At 21.6% G+C, this 23,183-nt stretch overlaps 1 protein-coding gene across 2 annotated transcripts; it reads left to right on the plus strand.

Moving 5' to 3' along the window:
- The first annotated feature begins 1,599 nt into the window (after positions 1–1,599).
- LOC129612929 (putative inorganic phosphate cotransporter) lies at positions 1,600–22,822 on the plus strand. 2 transcript variants are annotated; one of them, XM_055526776.1, is made up of 6 exons: positions 1,600–1,716; positions 20,137–20,285; positions 20,348–20,800; positions 20,884–21,268; positions 21,339–21,577; positions 21,650–22,822. In XM_055526776.1, exons 1-6 carry the CDS (start codon positions 1,683–1,685, stop codon positions 21,845–21,847), a joined length of 1,458 nt encoding a protein of 485 aa, XP_055382751.1. In that variant the 5' UTR covers positions 1,600–1,682; the 3' UTR covers positions 21,848–22,822. The 2 variants fall into 2 exon arrangements, with proteins under 2 accessions (XP_055382751.1, XP_055382752.1); XM_055526777.1 differs by lacking the exon at positions 1,600–1,716 and adding an exon at positions 7,465–7,519.
- Positions 22,823–23,183: the final 361 nt, after the last annotated feature.

A 23,183-nucleotide genomic window follows, 5' to 3' on the forward strand; every position in this document is an offset into this window, starting at 1 on the left:
TAATTCAATTAATTAAGATCGAAACTTAAAAAAATTTCTGAAATTCAAGTAATTCTAAAATATAAATATATATTAAATTTCAATTCAAACTATATTCGCAGAATTCTAAATTGAATGAGTATATTCAATTTAGCTAGGATATAACACCAAGAAGAAAACACATTATTTCAAAACTCATAAACCATACAAATATACGCATATATATATATTTGTTTGAAGTCTTTGCTGATTTGGCTCTTTGCACCTCAAAAGTTTCTCAAATATATCCGAATGGTGGATCTCGAACGGGAGGAGGCGCAATTGATCCTTACACGTGGTCTCGGTGCGCTATTACCCCGGTTTTACAAATCTACAAATCTACAATCTAGCTATATCTATATCAATAAATCTTTATTTTTTATAGATATAATTTCAATAATAATAATACTGCAGTCAACCCTTTATAGTCTATACGTTTAACACAGATTTGAGAATAAAGGCAGCAAGCATGACTAAAGATGTTATGTAATTATTTTTAGCTCATGCAAAAATACGTCAATTTAACAAAATAACATGCGTAATCAGTTTAATCTAGCGAATTCCCTTCAAAATAAATTTGCTTTTCTATACTAATATCGATAGTTTCCTTAAATACACTTAAATAATTATCAAAACGTTAAAAATTTGAAGAGCTCTATAAGATTTTTATTCTAGAACATTTTCTGTTTTTTTTTTTTTAAAATTAATCATGCTGGGTCTCAGTTATTGAAAAAATTTCTTTCGTTGTACTACATATGTATAATTATTTATATACTCAGCTCAATAAGATTTTTGCGGTTTAGATGTTAAAAATTAAGTGATTTTAACTAGCAATTTATTTAATAATTCTATATCAGTTTAATGGAAGTTACACACTTACATTCTTTCTGAATGAATTTTCATACTTCTTTTTTTTTTTTTGTTTTCTTTTGAATTCACACCATATTTATACCCTAATCGCATTTATCTAACACAATAAACACAAAAAAAAAACACAAATTAAAAAAAATAACCTAAACGAAAATTTTAACTATGTTTAAGTATAAAACAAAAAAAAAAAATTAAAATACACAAAAAAATTTACCAGGTAAAAAAACTTAACAGAAAAAAAAAACAAATAAATCACCTAAAAACAAAAAAAAAAAGAGATAAAAATAACGAAAGGTATAAAAGTGAAATAGTCAAAAAATTTTACTCTCATTTCTTTTCTATTCGTCGTACCGAATTACACAGAACAGTAACAAGAAAAAAAAATAATAAAAAAAAACATTTGAAATTGTGCAATATTCGTTAAGTTTTTTGATTTTTTTTTTGTAACGGATAAATTAAAGAAGTTTCGTTAAATTTTTATTTTTTTTCATTTTATTCTAAAAAATCGTTTTTGTATTTTAATTTTATTAATTTATTATGAATAATTAATTTTAATTTACTAAAAATTTTTTATAAAAACCCGAAAAAAATTTTTTTGTTGATTTTTTAAATTAAAATTAAAAATTATTATAAAGTGACAAATAATAAAAGAATTATAAGAATTTAAATCCTAAGTGATTGTATATAAAAAATCAAAATTATTAATAAAAAAGGATTACGACAAATATTTCGTTAAGAATAATATTTTTGTGAATTAAAACTAAAATTATTTTTGGTACTTAAAATTGAACAATATGTTAACTGGTTGGAAATTACTTTTATCAAAATGTGAGTAAATTTTTATTATTATACATATTTTATAGCCAAGTAATTATGATCATATAAAATATACGAACGTACATTTTAAATTATTCTTGAAAATTTTAACGAAAGTTCAAAATTATTTTAATACTTTTTGTGCATTTTTTTGTTTTTTGTATAAAATTTCATATAAACATTTAAAAATTATAAAATAAAATATTGATAACTTTTATAATATAAACATTTTATAAAATATTTATAAACTTAACGAAACATTATAATAAATGTTATATGAATAATATGTTTTAAATATTTATTAGTGTAAAATATTCTAAAATAGTGTATATATTTATAAGATAATCTAATTTTAATTTAAATAATTTATTGTTATATTAGAATTGAATTCGATTTTAATTAGAATTTAAACGAAATTCAAAATTTAAGTGCATAATAAGAAATTATTTCATATAAGTACTCGTATAAGTAAGTTCTAAAATTGTAATTTGATTTACAATAAAATTGCTTTTAATAATTTTGAAAATAATTTTCAAAAAATATTTTTAATTTTTTGAAAACTATTATAATATTGAATAATTTTCTGAAATTTACTATGATTGAAAATTTTTGGAAACTATTTATTATAAGTGATTTTTATAGAATGCATAAACTATGTACATATACATATGAGTATAAAAATTCTAATTATATAAAAAAAAATAAATTTACTAATTCGATTCAATTTAATAGAAAATCAATTTTATTTGGCAATATACAGTCTGTGTTTTCCAAAATAAGGGTGTATTTCAGAAAATGCTATCTGTATAGTCTATATATGATTAGAATGTAGTTTTATATAATATATCGTATAGTTTTTAAAGTATATAATGAATTAGAGGTAAATATATTTTGTAATTCCAAAACGAAATTGTTTGCCGCAATATGGATACCTTAGAACAAAGCTGAATTTTTATATTTAGAAATCGAAATTTTGTAGATTTTGGATATATTCTTCTTCTTATTATTATTCTTCTGTATATATTTATATTCTTCTGTAACGCTGTCATAATTTTCTAAATGAACTGTATTTTTAAATTATATAAGGAACAGTGTTGGAATATTTCGTAATCTAGTATAAGGAATAGAATTGGAATGTTTCGTATTGAATTTAAAAAATTCCGAAAATTTAATTATTTTCGAATTTCGAACTTCCCAAAAAAATCTGAATAATAAAATGTTTTTTACTTGAATTTTTCATATAATTTTTAATCTAATCATTATTAAATTTCGTAAAATTACAATATACATTTAAAAATGTTCCATGGTCTTCGTGAACATTAGCCTTCCACAATAAAAATTTATTTTTTTTACATTAAAGCAATAAAATATTTTCTATTGTTTATTTGTTTACAGGGGCTTATTATAGTGCAAGAATAATATGGTGCATAAAAAATTTAATTATAGGCATAAATTATAAAAAAAATAATTTCCGGTTTATTTAGAAAGGTAGAAAAATTATATGTACCTCTTTTAAAGAACAAAAAAAAAAGAAAAAACCCAAGGAAATTCGGAAACATTTTTAATTTCCAAATTGCGATTTGCAATATGATTTTTAAGTAGATTTATTTTGCGTCATTGAAAATAATATAATTTCGCGAAAAACAGAAGAATAGGAAAATAAAAATAAAATAAAGAATAAAAAATTTGTTTTTTTTTTGTTTTTCCGAAAATTAATTGTGTATTAAATAACTTTAAGTATATTAATTATTATAAAATATACGCTATAAATTCTTGGTCATTTTAAAAATATCACTTAGTTTTTCTTATCTTTATTGTATATTATATAGACATAAAAGTATATCAAACTATAGACATAATTTTTTTTTGAGTATACATTTTTCAAGGATCTCATTGCAAAGCCCCTGAATACGTGCGTATTAAGTTCGTAATATTTTATTATACCTTTCTATATATTATTTACAGGAATTTAGAGGGTTGTTAATTGGAATTAAATTGAAATTTTTTTAGAATTTTATTAAATATTTTATATTAGGATTTTAATATTAAATATTTAGAAAATAAATGTGTTCATAAATTATAATTGACATTAAACGGGAAAATGTCCAATAATTTTTGATAATGATTTGAAATTTAAATATACTTGAACTCCGAAAACAATTGAGTTACAAAATTTTGTATAATAACAGTAAAATTTACCTATACTTGAACTGCGAACAGAAGTGAGTTATAAAATTCAGTTCTACAAATATTTCATAAAATTATGTGAGAACATAAAATCACTCTTATACTAGCTAACCTTTAATATCTATTCAAATTTATTTAATAATTAATAATTTTACTTTAATTACAATATAATTTAACAAAAATTTTTGAATTGTGTTGGTGATTACTCGACCAAAATATGTGAGTAAAATATGTTATAAAATAAAATTTTGATTATATGAATTTTCACTTATACAATTATTATTATGTTTGCATATTTTACGCCAAAAATTTGAAATTGTTGAGAAAATAAAATAAAAATATTTTCTTTTCATTTTGTTTTAGGAAATTTAAAGATAAATCATTACTATTATACTATATAATTAATATATTTTTATCATTTGCATCAGTTTCAACATAATTTTCATCGTAATTAGTTAATTATATCACAAAGTTTTTACGTGTATTGCTACTTGTATACTTTTATCAAAAACTTGCAAAAACATTCTGTGATTATTTCAACTTTCTTTTTAAATTTCTTTCGAAATTATTTATCAAAATTTTGGAAATTATTTTTTATATTATTATTTAATTTTTGTTTTTTTAAATATTTAATTTTATTGTAAGGGTTTAAATTTAATAGTAATGTTATTGTTCTTTATACCATACAAGAATAACGTTTAGAGATAGGGCATCACGTCAAATTTCACGTCAATTTGACTTATATAATCAGAAATACTGCTCTGCTAGATCTGCATTTTGATGGACGCCCTTCTAATAATATTTGGGCTGAATATTTATAATATATGCAAAAATCGTACTAAAAAGTAATTGTACTTTTATTTAGTACTTTACAAATTTTGTTGAACCTTTTCAATTAATATTATGAACGTATGTATGAACTAGTATAATATAGTTTTTGAATATTACAAATTAAATTATATTTTCCGAAACAGTTGAAATTGTTAAATTTTTAAAACAAAAATTTAACCCTTAAGCGATATTCGAATAATATTACGAACAACTTTTTTTTTTTTAATATTAGTGTAAAAATTAACCTGTCTATATATTAACTTGTCTATACCTATATATACTTAATAAATAGTTATATTTAAATTTACTTATACTTTTGTTATACATATTATTTAGTTAAATATTTTTTATACATGTCAAACATGTTTTTCCAAAAACGGAAAAAGTTATTCAACTCAATTAAAATTTAAATTAAAAATTTTTAATATACATACATACATACATTTAAAAATTCAAATATCGTAAAACAAATTTTTGGAAGAAAAAAATTTGTGACTTTTCCCTTGACTTCACGAATATTTCTAATTTACGTCATACTATTAGAACTTGTGAAAAAGTACTAAAATTGAAAAAACAAAATAAAAGAAAAAATCTGTTTTATTTTTTTTTTACGATATTAAAAAAGATTTAAACGTTATTTTTTTAACAAGCTGGAAAATTTTTATATTTAATGGATAAATAAATTTTAACAATAAATTTTAAAATAATTGATAATCAATTTACAAAAAATTATAAAAAAAAACAGATACAATTTTACGATAAAAAATAACTTGTATGTCACACTGCATTATTATGTAACTGAAAATGAAATTGTAGGATAAGGAAACGTTTTTGTTGGCTTAAAGAAAATTTTCCAATAAAATTAATTATATTTTTGTTGTAACTTAATATATTTGTTATACAGGTATATTTTGTATATTACTTTTTAAACTTTGACGCACAAAATTACTGTAAATCAATTGCAATTTTCAAGGGTTATATATATGCATATGTGCATAATATTTTGAAATTAAATTAAATATTATGCACAAATTATTTTGAATTAAAATTGAATTTTTTATTCATAATCACATTTTTTATTTTATTTAATTAACATTCATAATATTGTTTGACCTTTTGTATGCCTACATAAACTATTTAGTATGCCCGGAAATTATTTTATTTATAATAGTTTTTTTGTACTAATAATAATTTTTTTTTAGTTTTATCGTGTCGTAAATTTATTTTTAACATTATATTGTATGAATAATATATATGTATATCAGAAAAAATCATATAAAAGCGAAATTCTGAAACAATAAAAAATTTAAATTTAAAATTTTACTATTTTAAATTTTTAAGGCATAAAATATAGAATTAATTGTATATATATGTACATATAAAAATGCAATATTAAATATGGAAATTAAAAAAGTGCTATAACCCTTTTATAAACTGAAAATATTAGTGATATAGCGCAGTAATTTTGTACGTGATACACTATTATAATATTATGGACGTGTTAAGTTTAAAATTTTTTTTAAATTAAAGCTTTAATTGGTATGCAATATACCTTTAATAATATCGTATAAAAACAAATTTTATTCATGAAAAATTAATGAAATTTAAAATATTATATTAAAAATTTCAAGTATATTAATCCTTTGTTTTCTAATTTCTTTAAGATAATTTGTCATAATCGTGTTAGAGCTATCTATATTTATAATTGCATTTTCTGTGATATTCAAAACGCAGTGAAGTCGTAAAATTTACAATTTTTTATATTCCAAAATGTATATTAAAAGCTCTTGACATTGTACATTTATCTAAGATGTACAATATCTAAATTAAGAAATGTATAAACCAAAAGCAGAGCGTGCAGCACAAAAAATTGGGGCTTTTTTCCGTACAAGGCAACGATTTTTTCTAAACAGACCGTTTAGGGTAATTCACGGTATTAACAAATTATTTTCAACCATTTTACTAAATTATTTAAATTGTCAATTAATTTTTTTTTTAAAGCCTTGGTAGTTTCAATTCTTTATATTAATTCGGTTTCAAATTTCGAAATTCAATAATAATCATTGTGAATGAAATAATTTTTTCTAGCCAAAAAATTCCAAAAATATTTTAAATCATCTTCAAAATTATTATTCAGCTTTCAAAGCGTATGGAATTTAAAACTTTATAAATTTCCTCGGAAAATCTAAAAAAAAAGTAATTCCAATTATAATTAGGTACTTAAATAACTAAGATGTAAGTAATTAACTTATTGGTTTTCATTTATTATAATGTACTAAAAACTGTTGTTAATTTTAGTATATATGAACTGGATTTTGTCAGATTTTTTTGGTATATTTTTCCTTTAATCTCTAATTGTAATTTATGCAATAAAAATAAATTTTATTATTTTAAAATTTAAATTTTATTTTTTTTTGTATAATTGTTAAGTGATAAAACTTTTATAATTTTTAATTATTTGTAATTATTTGCATTTCTATTTTCAAAATCTACATATGAAGCTCCTCATGAGTTTACACTTGACAGTGACACATGTGTAGTTGTCATAATATCGGTTCATTCATCCATACGGTCGTGAAATGTAATTACGTATAAGTACAATTGTGAATTCTAAAATTATATTACACAAACATACGTACATACATAAGTAAATATTATAAAATTATCATTATTCTAGTTAAAAACTTTTCTTGTTATGTCAATAATTTTTTTCTTTTCATATTTTATGGATTAAAATTAAATATTTAAGTAAAAAATGAATTTAATTATTTAACTACCTAAGTTTATATGAGTAAATGTAAGTGGCAAAAATAAAAAAAAAAATTTAAAGAATTTTATTTTTTTTGCAATGTACACAACAATATTATCATAAAATTTTAATTTCCTTTTAAAAAACAATTACAAAATGAAAAAAACAACAACAATGTATACAAAAATATCACAATAAAATGATAAAGATTGGTTTGTTATTTCAGTTTTGATCAGGTGTTAAAAACAAAAAAAAAAAATAAGTCAAACAAATTAAGAAAGAAAAAATGAAAATTTAATTTTCATCTTTATATTTACTTGTACAATATTTGATGGTGTAAATTTTTGTTAAATTATGTATAACAAACAGAAAAAATTAAGAAAAAAAAAACATATTTTTTAATGTTTATTCTTTACAAGTATTATTAATTCATTAAGCTAACCGTGAAATTAAAAAACAAATTGTTATTGCTTTAGAATGTCACATATGTTTTATGTTACTCTAAGACACTGATCTTCATTCACGAATGTCACTTTATATATATGTAGTTGCGATAGATGTCGGCTTATATCTATTGCCCACGTGTGGCGTGATACATATAAATGTCTATATACCATAAACGACTCTATTGAAATGTATTTACTTATTATTATAGGGGTGGATTTCAACTCAAAGTCAATGTCTGATTTCCGAAAATCGAACAATAATGTCGATTTCTAATGAACGAATTGATGTATCTGCTTATTTAAACTTTTCCCTTTTTCATAATATACTGTTTGACTGTACTATAGATTTCAGGTTCTTTGTGACAAAATAATTTCTATTGAGTAAGAATGGAATGAAGATGTAAATGGAATTTATAATGAAATATTCCTGAATTTTATGTCCAAAATTAATAACACTGGCAATTATATATTGTATATTTTGCCAATTAACCTTTATTATTTTATTAATTTATTTGAATTGTCATACCTGGCATATTTTATCGATTTGGTTTATAATTTCAATAAGTTTATATATTATGTTATATCTGTACATTAGTTGTGTACATATGTATATATATAAGAAAAAAATTTTGTACAAAGCATTAATTTCGGGGCCCATAGTTTGATTGTTAATTCAACTTAAATGTACAGCCAGTTGCAACTTTTTTCCAAACTTGTTACAGCCAAGTGATTAAGATGTTTTCAGATGATGATGATAACGGTATTAATCAGTCTGAAAATTTTTTTTTCAATTCTAGATTAAGTCCCTAATTAATTGATCTATTCTTATAAGCATTTTCCTTTTATACAATAACAATAATAAACTATAGATATTTTAATATTTAATTTTAATTCGGTCTTTTCAATCGATTAACTATAATTAAACGGGGAGGAAAAATAAACAAAACTTTTATACTTGTACTTTTCATAAAACATCTTTATTTATTATATAAATTAATATTAATGATTTTAAATTTGTTTCCGAAGTTTTTAACCTATATCGTGCACAAAAAAAAAAACAAGAACACGCACACACAAAATATTTGCATTTTTTTTTTAAGACAAATTTGCAAAAATTTGCTACCAGAAGGTGCTCATTCAACTTTTGTTTACATACTGCTTTTTTTTTTTGTTCAAATCTTGCTTTTTTAAAACAAAACTAAAATAGAAAACTTGATATATCAAATTTTTATTAAATTACAAGTTTATTAGTGAGAAAATTTATAATTAAGAAAAAAATTCTCATAAATATTTATAATTAATTATTAAAATTTTATTTGATTAATTTCACAAAATTTTTAATCACATTTATATAATGTATGTATAATAATTAAAATTAGATGTTATATTTTAAAATAATAAACTTGTATATATTAACCTTGTTCTTATAAATATTTTCATTCTTTGCTATATTATATATTTGTATAACAAGATATTTAAAAAGTGAGTCAAGTGATTTTATAATGATATTGAATGATTAATCATAATTATTTTAATTTATAATAGAAAAATATGAAAAAAAAGGGAGATGCATTTTTTTTAAAATAGCTGGCAATAACTGGTATTAATAAATTAATACATAATAAAATAATTTTTTTTGTTTTGATATTTTATTGCCATCTATAGTTAATAAAATTAATTGATCGTTAATATTTTAATAATATTGTACAAATTATTTTTGACAATTCGCAAAATTATTATCATTTTTTAAATTTAAGCTTTGCAAAAAAAATTTAATTCTATAATATTAAGTTTTTTATTGTATGTAAAAAAAAATAATTAAAAAAAAAACAATGACTTTTTATTATCAATAGAACGTGAGAAAATGTTATATTCATAATGACGTAATGATCTAATTAAATCAATTTTTAATACATTTTTGACATATTTTAATATATAAAAAAATATTAGATATTTAAAATTATATTATAATTAACTAAATTGGAAAGCGTGATAGTTTACTTTAACAAAATATTTTATCTTTTCATCATTATTATAATTAAAATAATAATATGTTATTTAATATTTTAACAATATAATAGTTGTATAACAATTTCATAACTTAAACGTTTTATTTTGTTTGCAATTAATTTTTTTGATTGTACATGATTTTTGATATTTGTATTAAAAATTTTTTTGACACTAATATAAACATGATTCAGTGATTAATTAATTTGATAGCAGAATTAGTATATAAGTTAGTATAATAAGATAATATTTATTTATAATTTATTTATGAATTGTTAATAATATAATTGTTAGTATTAAAGTTTGGGATTTATTATATATGTAAATATTATATAGAGAAGAATATATTTTTCTCTTATTATAATAATGTTTTAATAAATTACATTGAAGGTAACATTTAAATTTAGTAGATTTTGAGCTGTTATACATGTTTGATTTGTTTCTACTTTTTATTAAATTTAGGGCGTTTAATAATACAGTAATACAATTTTAATTGCTGAATAAATCAAAGAACATTCACTACATCCACCTCCAAACCTCTTAAATAACAGTAGCATAATACAAAACTTATAAGTTGTAATTGTGTGTTTACACCATATTTTTGAAATATAGAAAATTTGCCACCCCTAATACAAAAACTGTCAATGAATTTATAATAAATTTTTAAAAATTTTTAATTTGCAAAAATACTACAATAATTTGTTATTTAACTATTTGAAAACATTTTGAATTCTTAATAATTTTATTCCAACAATTTCAATTTTTTTTATATGGTGATAAAATTTTTTATTTTCTTCACATGCATATTTTGAATTGAAAAATTAATACTCTTATTTATTTATCTTGTATGTGTGAATGAATGTGATATTTCTGCACACAAATGCAAGTTATAAATTTCGAAATTTTAAACTCTAAAATTTAAATTTACTATGCAATTACTGTGTAATTTTTATTTTATCTCGTACGCTTTATTTTTTCGTACGGAAAGTTCCACTCTGTTTTTCCAAAATCGTGTATGCGATAGCTATTATGTATATCTATGTATAGTCTTATTTGTAAATAAAATAATAAAATAAAGTAAGTACGTACGTATAAAGTACAAATAAAATGATATAAATGACAATTTTTACAGGGGTTTTACACAAATTGCAAATATAATTAAGAAAATATTTTTAAAATTAAATAAATTATGAAAAATTGTTTTTTTATTTTGAACAGGGGGAAAAAATCTATTCGAAAACTAGATTGATTGTAATAAGATTCTCTTTTTTCTCTTCTCTCATTATTCAACATTTATAAAGATTGTTTGTTTTAATTGATTAATCTTTCAAAAATATATTGAGTCATACAACATACACGCTCAAAGTATATCTCTTAATTACTGTTAAGCCTTTAAATGACAATTGAGAGTAGTCAAAAGTAAAAATGTTTTATACATCTGCAATATTTTATTATGATCTTTTTTGACATCATTTTTCATATTGCTTATCGTCAGTCTTTATTTATGAATTAGTATAACAATAAAATTTAAATAAAATCATAAAATATTATAGTTTAAAATTTTATATTTTACAATCATGCATAGCATTTTCATATTAGTTATTCAATTTTATTTAAAATGATGAATTGTAAAATTAAAAATATTATATTTAATTTAAAGATTAAAAGTTAATTAGCCCTCTTTCTGCAATTATATACTTAAATAAAATAAAAATTACAAAAATATAATTAAGTTAATTTTAATAAAAAAAATAAAATCATAGTTTTATATTTTATGAAGTGTGGGTACTTATGAAATAATTAAGTTAAAAAAAAAGAAAAACTAAAATAATAACAATAATTGTATTTTATCAGAATACTGTCAATATGACAATTAATCATGATGATAAGATAGTAAATAATAATTGTAATTGTGAAGAAAATGAGATTCTTTTACGTCCTGGATATTTTAAAGATTCCAGTAAAGGTATTTTACTTATACATGTGTGTATATATAGTAAAATTTATTGTATGCATACTTGTGTTGTGCTACTTTAAATTGTAATTCTTGGTCAACAATAAAAAACATATGTATGTTACGTAGGTTATTTTTAATGGAAATTTTAATTTTATTAAAATATTTCTGTATAGGATATAGAAAAACATTAGATATGTATAAAATATATTCTATGCATTTGTTGACAAAATCTTAATTTATTGATTTGACAGTTATTTGCTAAGCGAGAAAAGAGAATGTCATTCCATTTCGAAAATTTAACAATGAAATTTTGATTATGTAAATGCCAAATTTTGATTTTTTTCACACTAAATTTAGATTCTAATGTAGAAATCTGATTTACAGATACAAAATATTACATTAAGGACAACAATACATAATACAAGTAATCGTATATCTTCGTAAATTCGGATGAATATTAATAAATTACTTGAAATTATACATTGTTCCGGTAATTCAAAAACAATTGGTTCTCCAATTATTATTAATCTACATTGAACAGACCTTTTAATGTTGTTAGTCTACAAAAATATATACTTATACATATAACAATTTTTATTACCTTAACCTAATTATTAAAAGTGGGAAAAAAAACAATGAAACAAAATTTTGCAAATCCACCTTGGCTACTAAAGTAGCTAGACAGATTTTTATCAATTGTTTTAATATTAACAATATTATTAAGTATACAAAAAAAAAATAACCATTAAGTAAAGTCTCGGTACATTAAACATAAGTATGTACATATACCGTTTTCTTCCCCTTCATACTAAAATTACATTAATAATACACTTGTATTTTAACATTAATTTCCTATCTAGAAATGTCAATATTGGTTTATAAGAGATAATCTTAGTTGGAAAATTTCGAAAATTTTTTATCGCTCCATTATTGTACATTGTAAAAATGAAAAAAATTAATTCTATAATTAATTACAATAATCTTTGTATGTTGTACACACATTTTATGTTGATTGGATGTTTATACAGTTATATCTCTATATATATAAATATGCTATATATATAAATAAATAAATATATAAGTTAAACTGAAATTAAAGCAGAATTTAATCAATTTAGAGTAAAATAAAAATTAATTGAGATTATTAAATATGGTCCATTATTTTATGATTGATAATAATATTTGTGGAAAATTTTTTTGGTACATTTGTATAATCGCAATTGTACTCTGTTATATAATAATGACAGTACTCCGGTTGGGTTGTCATTTTATCAATATTAAGGTTAAATATTAAAATTGTAATTATTTATTTTAATTATTTCGTTTTCGTCTGTTCTAGTAATAGACTAGTAATTTAACTAATGTCGTACATACAAGCATACGAATTCAATATCAGTTTTTACTGATTTATTAACCGAGTTCTTGAATGCATACATTCTTCTGTAAGCAAAATTTGTCAATTGGTGAAGAAAAGTCAATTTACGTACTATGAATACCATTAAAATAGAGATTTGTAAATTTTTTGAATTAGATTCTGCCAGATTTTTGTGAAAAATTTATGTTAATAACGGAGAAACCTGAAGCAAGTAAAAAGCATTATACAACATATTCTTTCAAAACTCACAAACATTTTCTGTCCTCAATGTTTCCTCCAGACTATTATCGTTAAGAAATTATCGTTTCAATTATTTGTTTATTTCATTCTACATAGATGGAACCAAAAACCATATGAACACATTTATTATTAATATACGGTTTTAGATAGAACGCATAAATCTATAAAAAACTAAATGCATTCTTTAAATATGGAACTTTATGCAATAACAAATGTCTATGTACAATGCCGAATATGTAAGGTATGCTCTACATTTACACTGTATAACCTGTTATTCCTATCAATTTCTATAATATCTGCATTATGAAATTTCTGTATTTAATAATCAATATACTAGAAATAAAATACGAGATCATAAAAAATTTAGAAGGCGTTTTTGACCATATTCAAAAATATAAAATAAAGCAAACTTTAATTACGTATATATACCGTATAGGCATATTTTTAAGTAAACATATGAGTATATACACACATATATAATTTTGTAATTGATAATGTGTATATTATAAAAAGTGATAATGAAAAAATTTCTCCTTGTCTATAAAATTCATATGTATTAAGTATATTAGTAATATTGATTATTATTTCAAGGCCCTTCGAATCATTTGGAACATCTATATGACGATGATGTGAGCATATTTTAAAAATTTTCTTTTAGTATGACGTATTTGAGTACATTAACATTTTTTTTTTTGGTTTTATTAATTATTTATATTGTTAATATATGCATACATAATGTGTTTATATGTATGTGTAAATTTATATTGATATTACATATAAATAATGTTATACATATATACATTTCACAAAAAATTATTAAAAATTTGCTAAAATATTCATTATTCTGTATTATTTAATGTATAATTATTCAGTGTTATAAATTGAAAATTCAAAAGAATTTACGATAATATTATCGAATATACGTTATTAAATTTGTATATGCATAAGTTTACGTTACGAAATTTTTTATATTTAACCCTTTTAATTCTGCTTTCAAATAGTGTAATTATCACATGTTTCACATGTGGGATCTATTATCTTTATATAAAACAAATTGTCTGTGATTGAAGAAATCACGTTAAAATTTAATGTGCCGAATCATGTAAAAACGAAATGGTACACAAGAGAACCAAATACAATGGCATTTTTAACTTTTAGGGATGTTTGGACATTACTGGTACATATGTGCACCAGCCGGGATGAAAGGATTAACCAGAAATCATGTATTATCACTCATGTAGAATAAAAATATTCATACTATACGCTTTCTATTACTAAATACCCCAAAGAAGAAAAAATTGATATCAAAATGTTAAACTTTTTCTCTCAGCAGTTTTTTTTTATTTCTCTTCTTTTTGATACGTGTAAGTTTCGCACTGTACCCGCACACTATTGTATTCTTTTTAAGAGTTTGTGTGTTTGTTAATTGAATTATTTTTATTATTAATTTGTAATATGAAATAATTTATCAATATTTAAAATATCAATAATAATTAGTATAAAATTTAAACAGATATTTCTCAAATTATTCAGCAATTGGATCTTATAAGCTGAATTCAGCTTATTAGTTACTGTTATACTGTTATATACTGTCCATATTGGATATTAATTAATAACTTTTGTAATTTTGTCAATCAAATCCGAATTATTATTAGATAGAATTGTTATACAAATTCATATACGTATACATACACTTAATATACCTTCAAAAATTTTATCAAAATCACTTATTTTAAATTATATACTTACGTCCAAAAACCTTTCGATTGACCTTGAACATTTTAAATACTTTAAAATTAAGCGATAATTAAATTATAATCCTGTGTGCTTAAAAAAAATATGGAGTATTTGTATATAAACTTATAATTTTATATTTACCCCAAGCGAGTTTGAAGTATACCAGTTAACTACTAACATACATATCTAATTTACTTTGAAATATCAGACTTTGTATATTTTAATCTATAATAATTATTGTACCTGTATTTCGATAAGGACAATATTAATTATTTTATGAATGTTGAAAATGACAAATTTCTTTTTTTTTGTCTGTTATACTTATCTAAAGATTTTTAAAATTATAAAAATATAAAAGAAAAATATTATTTAAATAAAAGAACTATATAGTACATTATGTATAGGTACTTGACATATTTTGGAATTTATGACATTTTATTTCTGCATATGAAATGTTAGACGTATTAAAGAGAAAAAATACATTTCTGCTTTGAGAGTGTTATACTCGTATAATACTGGTAATAAAATAATTTGTAAATTTAAAAATTTTTATTAATTTTATATTTTGTTTTCGACTTTTTGTTGACCAATTATAATTCTGAATTTGTATATGTATATGTAAAGAGGTCAATGTAATTATTTATTAAATACAATAAGTTGTCAATTAATTCACATACGCAGTGAAATCTTTATATAACAAAAATTTAATATAACAATTGATAATTCTTTGTACATAATATTTAAGCATTATATAACAATGTATTTTAGTAGTAAATCGATTTCAAAATCTCAAAAATTTTGACAAGTAATTATTCTTTAAATACGTCTTTTAATAATTAATGAGGGGGGTGTAATTATACTTGGTTCGAATGTATGGTAAATAAAGTTCGTAATATGAAATTTAATTTGCGAGTTAGTTATATAATATATAAGTATTATAAAAATTGAGTTTTACTCTGCAATTTATCACCATTTTAAGTTGATTGCATTGAAAAAATTATGACATTTTAGATAATGGGCACACTTTTGCAAAATTTTTTAATAGTTTAATGACTTGAACAATATTGATTAAGCTGCAATATGAACATAAAATCAATAGAATATCTCTCAAATGTATTCTAAATGTGAATATACGCTTCACAAAGGTTTGCAGAGGTATGTTCAGTAATCCAATAAAAATTATTAAATTTATCAATAAATCGATTAAGTAATTTTTATCGATAACATTATCATTTTTATAAAATTTATAATATATGTATATTAATAGTGTATAAATTTTCTCACATACTTAATACTTATAAAATTTGTAGAACAATAATTATAATGCCTAAATGTATGCATACCCGTTATGTATATAAAATGTATAAGAGAGAAATTTATTTAAAAAATTTAATAAAAAGAAAGATGTTATTCATAATTTTTATTTGATATCTTTATTATTAAGTTAAAAAAAAAATATTTTATGTACAAATAGACAACAAAAAGATAAATATAAATAAAAATTAACAAGAAAACAAATATGATGACAATCATTATGAATTAGCATATTATCGGGCGTTCACAAAAATTGTGTGTATAACAACAATAATAATTGTAAAATAAGATTTTTTTTTTGGGTTTGTTTTTGCTGCTTCTGATTTAAGTAAACGGAATTCTGTTTAACCCATTTTTATTATTGAATTTGTTTTTGTTTTTTTTTTATTATTTTGAGAAAAAAAATTGTCAATTTGTTCAAGTTGTTACCAGCAGCTGTGATCAAAATTATTATGATCGTATAACTATACTTTTATATTTACTTACATACCTTTTATTATGATTATAATTTTAGTGTGAATAATCTATAACTAATATATAATTTTAGTGACTTTCCTATCCTTGAAAAACTTTATATAATTTAAGGTCAAATTCTATTAAATATTTTTGAGTTGACCTTGCTTAAGTATATTAACTTTTTGATATTTTTATTTTTGCTTTTGATTTTTAATTTTAAAAAATAGTTAAATTTTTAGTTAAATTGATTCTTTTCTAGTTTAATTGATTTCATGCATAATTTCATTAAATAATAATGATCATAGTGATATATTGTAATATAACAGTTTAATTAGTTATTATCTAATGAAGTTTAAAAAATGACACAGTTTAAGAAATAGCTTGTCTTTAAATGGTGTCATATCACACTTTTGAATTGTTTACTCGAAACATCAAAAATTGTAGTTGACACCTTCATTCACTCGTGTCTTCAATTGTAAATAAAAAAAAAACAATTCATAATATATTTAATTATTTCACATTTTTATAATTGTTTAAATTTCAATATTATATAGAAGAAACAATATTAATTACATATTATTACATTTATTAAGAATTTCAAACAAAAGAACCCTATAGAACAATAATTAAATATATAATCATTAATTTGTTATATTGTAAATGAAAATTATGTAGCACTGAGTAAAAATGACAGAAATGATGAAATAAATATAACTAATTATGTTGATCATTTGTAAAAATATTGTTTTAACTCAAAAAATATGCCGATTTCGGTAAACTATATATGAAGGTTAGATTAGATTAGGTTAACGGGGCCCGTAGTACAGATAATGCCGCGAAGGGTACACATTAGGTGGCTTATTGTGATACCGCCGGATCTCTCCTTTTTCGCCCCTCATTCGAACCAGCCGGAACTCCTCAAAAATCGGCCAACTAGCTCCTAGCATTTACGTCTGCTAAGTCCGCAGCGCAACCGAAGAAGTAAGACCCAAGATATCACTGTTTTCTCCCCAACCTCGAAAACTAAAATATATGAAAATACTTTTCCAATTCAGTTTAGTATTATATACAATAAATAATTTCTGATAATGTGGTCTTCAAAACCTAAAAAGTGAGATTTTATGAATTAAAACATTTTTGTTATATTCGATGTACATATATATACATATATGTATATATAACGTATAACCTCTTGAAAACACGTTTTATGATAATAATGTCCATGTTAACTTTTTTAATTATTATTAGATTTTATTTTTATTTAAATAATCGATTTAACACTTATTATGCAATAACATATTGAAATTAAGTAGATGCGTAGGTACTGGTATAATGTATAGGTACATACTTGTATACACTAATTAAATTGTGCATAATTTTTAGCCTAATTATAATATCTTCAATCTTATAAATAGAAATTATATACATACTTATACAATCCTCTTGAATTCAATTGGAATTTGATCCCAATATTCAAAATATTAGATAATAAAAAGAGGCACTATATACACAATTTTATCAATGAAAATATTACGCTTTTGTATAATTATTAATTACTTAATTCTAATACTTATTTTTATACGTATTTATTTGGTTTCACAAAATTATTCAATAAAATATAATTAATTTAAAAAATAATAATTTATATTGTATACAATAGCACATTTAAGCCAAAAATTTTTAAATTTTTTTTCCTTACATCACCGGGGGTACAGTAGAACCTTCAACTTCATTTTAGAATCAAGCATCAGTTTCACAATTCATTGAGTTAAATATAGGTCAGCTGTGACCAGCGTACCGTAAATTTTTTTTCTTCATATTAATTGTTTATTTATACAGCTTGATATTTATTGTTTATTTTTGTTGATACTCAATATCGGATAATATGGACCTATAGGCAATATTTTTTATGTTAACATTTTATTGTTTACATTAAGCTAATAATTAAAGTGGCCTGACCAGGGCTTGATCACGAGGCTTTTCGATTGGACTTTTGCCATAATGACTGCATCATTGGTCAACTTCAAAAATTATTATAATTTCTTACGTTTCTTATGATTTATAATTTCTTAAACATCATAATTTATTTAAAAATTCTTAATTTAAAATTTGTCTTAAAACACAAAAGCTAGTCACGTTTTTTTGATTGTTTATCATTAATGGCATTATAAAAATTATTTTAATCTTAATTTTCATTATAATTATTATTTTTTTAAAATTAAAAGTACTATTTAAAAATTAAGTTGGAAAATCCATGAGAAAAGCAATTGGCGTGTGGGTTTCAATATTTTCTTTGAATTTGTTTATTTAAAATACTTATTTACATACTTATAATATAAATTTTAAAATATTTAATTGACATTTATCAAAATATAGCTAATAACAATTAACTATTAATTCAAGTATTGAAAATTATCTATAATTTATTGGTATAATAAAAAATAAATTCAAAACCATAATTTAATTAGTTCTGTATTATAAAAATTTTACCGTTTTACCTTCAATAGTACCGTTAAAACAAAAACAAAAATAATAGTATAAAATAAATTTTAATTAAAAAATTAAATATTTTATTCTTAAATCTTTTAATCATGGTTATTAAATAAAACCTACTTTAATTTTTTTTTTAAAGTTGAAATTCTCAATAACGCGATAATAATTGATACAATTAGGTATGAATTAATTTTACAATTAGTTTAAAAGTAATAAAATAATTAATAAAAATTTTTTCGCATAACAATTTAATATTACAAAAATTTTAGTGTTGTCAGGCTTATTAAAAATTCACGTGTCAATTTATCAGATGGCTGTGGATAATTTTTTGAATTAATTAGAATAAATTTAAAAGCTTTCATAGTTTGTTTTCTTAAAATTTATCCAATTTGTGACTTATAGGAAGGAAACTAGAACCATGACTGAAAAACTTTTTCAAAAACAAATATTTAAAATTAAGTATATCCAGAGCGCTTGGTAATGATTAAAATATTTCAATCGAATCTCAGTGGAAATTTCGTGGGATATAATCTTTTAGTTTAAAGAGCATTAATAGTAAATTTATAAAATGCACGAAATTATTAAATAAATTTTATTTTTAATTGAAATTTTAACTATAATTGTAATTTTTTCTTTTCAGGTTTTCTTATACCGCAAAGAGTTGTATTGGCAATAATGGGATTTTTTGCAATAGTAAATGCATATACAATGCGTATATGTTTATCAGTAGCAATAACCGAAATGGTTGCCAAAAAGAATAAAACCAACGCTTACATATCTAGTGAAATGGTAAAATTATTTTATATTTTTTTATAAATTTTTATTTTAAAAAATTTAATAAAATATTTTAGGATCCACAAACACATTTATTTGATTGGTCAGAACAGCTTCAAGGTACAATATTATCATCATTTTATTGGGGTTATGTAATAACACATTTACCAGGAGGTTATTTATGTGAAAAATTTGGTGGAAAATGGGTTTTAAGTTTAGGAATTTTATCTACTGCAATATTTACTTTAATAACACCAGTAGCTATAATTGAAGGTGGTTCTGGTGCACTTATTGCTGTTCGAGTTTTAATGGGCTTAGGTGAAGGTACAACATTTCCAGCTTTATCAGCACTATTATCACAATGGACACCGTTAGGTGAAAGAGCAAAATTAGGTGCATTAGTATTAGGTGGAGGTCAAATTGGTACAATTATTGGAAATATGGTTTCTGGTTTATTATTACATAGTTTCCATTGGGATTCTGTATTTTATTTCTTTGGTGCTTTAGGTGTTTTATGGTTTATCTTATTTGTAAGTAGAATTATAAAATTATTAATTAATAATTATGCGATCATATTTTTTACAAACTAATTTCAATTTCTTAAATATTTTAGACATTGTTATGTTATAGTGATCCAAATTCACATCCCTATATCTCAGATAAAGAGAGAGATTTCTTAGCAAAAGAATTAGGTTCAATTGAACGTAATAAAAATTTACCACCAGTACCATGGAAATATATATTTACAAGTGCACCAATGTGGGCATTAATTGTTGCACAAATTGGACATGATTGGGGATTTTTTGTAATGGTTACCGATTTACCAAAATATATGGCGGATGTATTAGAAGTTTCTGTTAAAGAAAATGGTTTATATTCATCTTTACCATATGCTGTTATGTGGGTTGTTTCAATATTATCAGGATTTGTTGCTGATTGGATGATAACAAGAGGAATAATTGGTGTTACATTATCTAGAAAATTATGTACAATTATTGGTAAGTAATTTGTATTTTTGCTTTAAATGTTATAATATAATATTACATTTTTTTGTTTAAATAAAAATAGCTGCTGTGGGTCCTGGTATATTTATGGTAGCTGCATCATATGCTGGTTTAGATATTGGATCAGTTGTTGCATTATTTACAATATCTATGGGTATTATGGGTACATTTTATTCGGGTATGAAATTAAATCCATTAGATTTAAGTCCAAATTACTCAGCAACAATTATGGCAATAACAAATGGAATTGGTGCAATAACTGGTATTATAGTACCAATAATGGTTGGAGCAATGACACCAAATGTAAATTTAAATTTAATAATATTTAATTTTTTACGATTATTAAAATATTTTTTTTTTAATTCATAATTTCAGGCTAGTTTAGAAGAATGGAGATTAGTATTTTGGATTGCATTTGCAGTTTTTGTTGCATCAAGTATAGTATATGCAATTTGGGCTTCAGGTGAAGTACAACCATGGAATGAACCGGAAAATCTAAAACCGAGATTAATTGAAAATGGTATTGAAGATGACAAAATAGATACATCGGACAAGAATAAATCGAATGCTTAGATCTATTTTAGTATTTATTTTCTTTTTTTTAGGTTATTGATAATAATTATTTATTAAAGAAAAATAAAGATTTTTAGCATAGAGAGGAAGCAAACAAAAGTTAATATTTTTATAAATTAACTGTTTTGATCAATAATATTGCGATTATAAATATTGTTACTCGTCGAATAAGGCACACATTAAATATTAATTTTTTTTTTATATCATAAAGCATATTTTAAAATAAAATTTTATATTGCAATCAATAGATTATTAAGTAGTAAATTTCAACAATCTATCCGATTTCAAAATTAATCCAATGGGCGTCATAAATTCAAAGAAATATGCTTTTTTTTTATATGTTAAATTTTAAACAAAAAATATATACTTGTAGTGAAGCTTATAAATTGATATTATCATAATCGCATTGGTTTATAAACCAATTAATTGACTTTTGTTTGTGACCAAATTTTAATCGCAGAACAAAAAAGATCATCAAGTACAAAGAATTTTCATACTAGCAATTTAAAATTAAAATTAATTGCTTATATTGTAAATTTATAATAAGTATATAAGCAGTTAATGCTAATTACAAGATCCATGTATTATAATTTAAGAAAACCATATTTTAATAAAAGAATTTAGGTATTTGTTACAATTTTTGACTGTAGAAAAATATATAAATATTGCTTATATATAAATTGATATCATAGAATAAAACATCTAATTAATTGAATGTTTTAAAGTATTTTAGCTTAAATAAAAATATAAGAGGGTATCAAAATCATTGTGAATCCAATGCCAATTTACTTCATTAGTACTGGACTCCTTATAGAATATAAATAATCAATATTATTATATATGTACTTAAAAAATCATGTTACTCAGTCAGGAATTTTGTAATTATCTCTTGAATACAAAAATCAATTATAGACAATATTATAATATGAAACTGTGTTATTTAAATAAATTTATATAATCGCACCGTTTAAAGGTGTATTTTTTTTTGAATAGAATAATTAAATTAAATAATATATAAGAATTTTCATGTACTAAATCATTTGTTTATTATAATAAAAAATATTTGTTAAATTGAAAACGATTGCTTTTTGTAAGGAATCAACTTTAGATGAATAAAAATTTCAATTTTTTCTATACATATTATCGTTATTCTTGGAATTAATATTGAAACTCCTCACATCAATTTTTCAGCTATAAGATGCAACTTGTGTCTAAAATATTTTATGTATAAAAGCCTCATTAGTACGTATTTCTTTTAAATAAAATTCAATTTTGGGTGAAAATAATGTATGTATTTAATTAATGTTCTTTTTAAAACTTATCATTTACAAAAAAT

Source organism: Condylostylus longicornis, unplaced genomic scaffold (genome assembly GCF_029603195.1).
Source record: "Condylostylus longicornis isolate FDR11 unplaced genomic scaffold, ASM2960319v2 ptg000079l, whole genome shotgun sequence".
Taxonomy (NCBI): Eukaryota; Metazoa; Arthropoda; class Insecta; order Diptera; family Dolichopodidae; genus Condylostylus; species Condylostylus longicornis.

What these genes read in the sequence shown, in the direction of transcription:
- LOC129612929 (XM_055526776.1), top strand. Translation starts at nt 1,683, where the DNA reads ATGTTAACTGGTTGGAAATTACTTTTATCAAAAT. An exon ending in GAAATTACTTTTATCAAAAT is followed by an intron (nt 1,717 to 20,136) that starts GTGAGTAAATTT and finishes TTTTCTTTTCAG; the next exon opens with GTTTTCTTATACCGCAAAGA. An exon ending in AAAATTATGTACAATTATTG is followed by an intron (nt 21,269 to 21,338) that starts GTAAGTAATTTG and finishes AAATAAAAATAG; the next exon opens with CTGCTGTGGGTCCTGGTATA.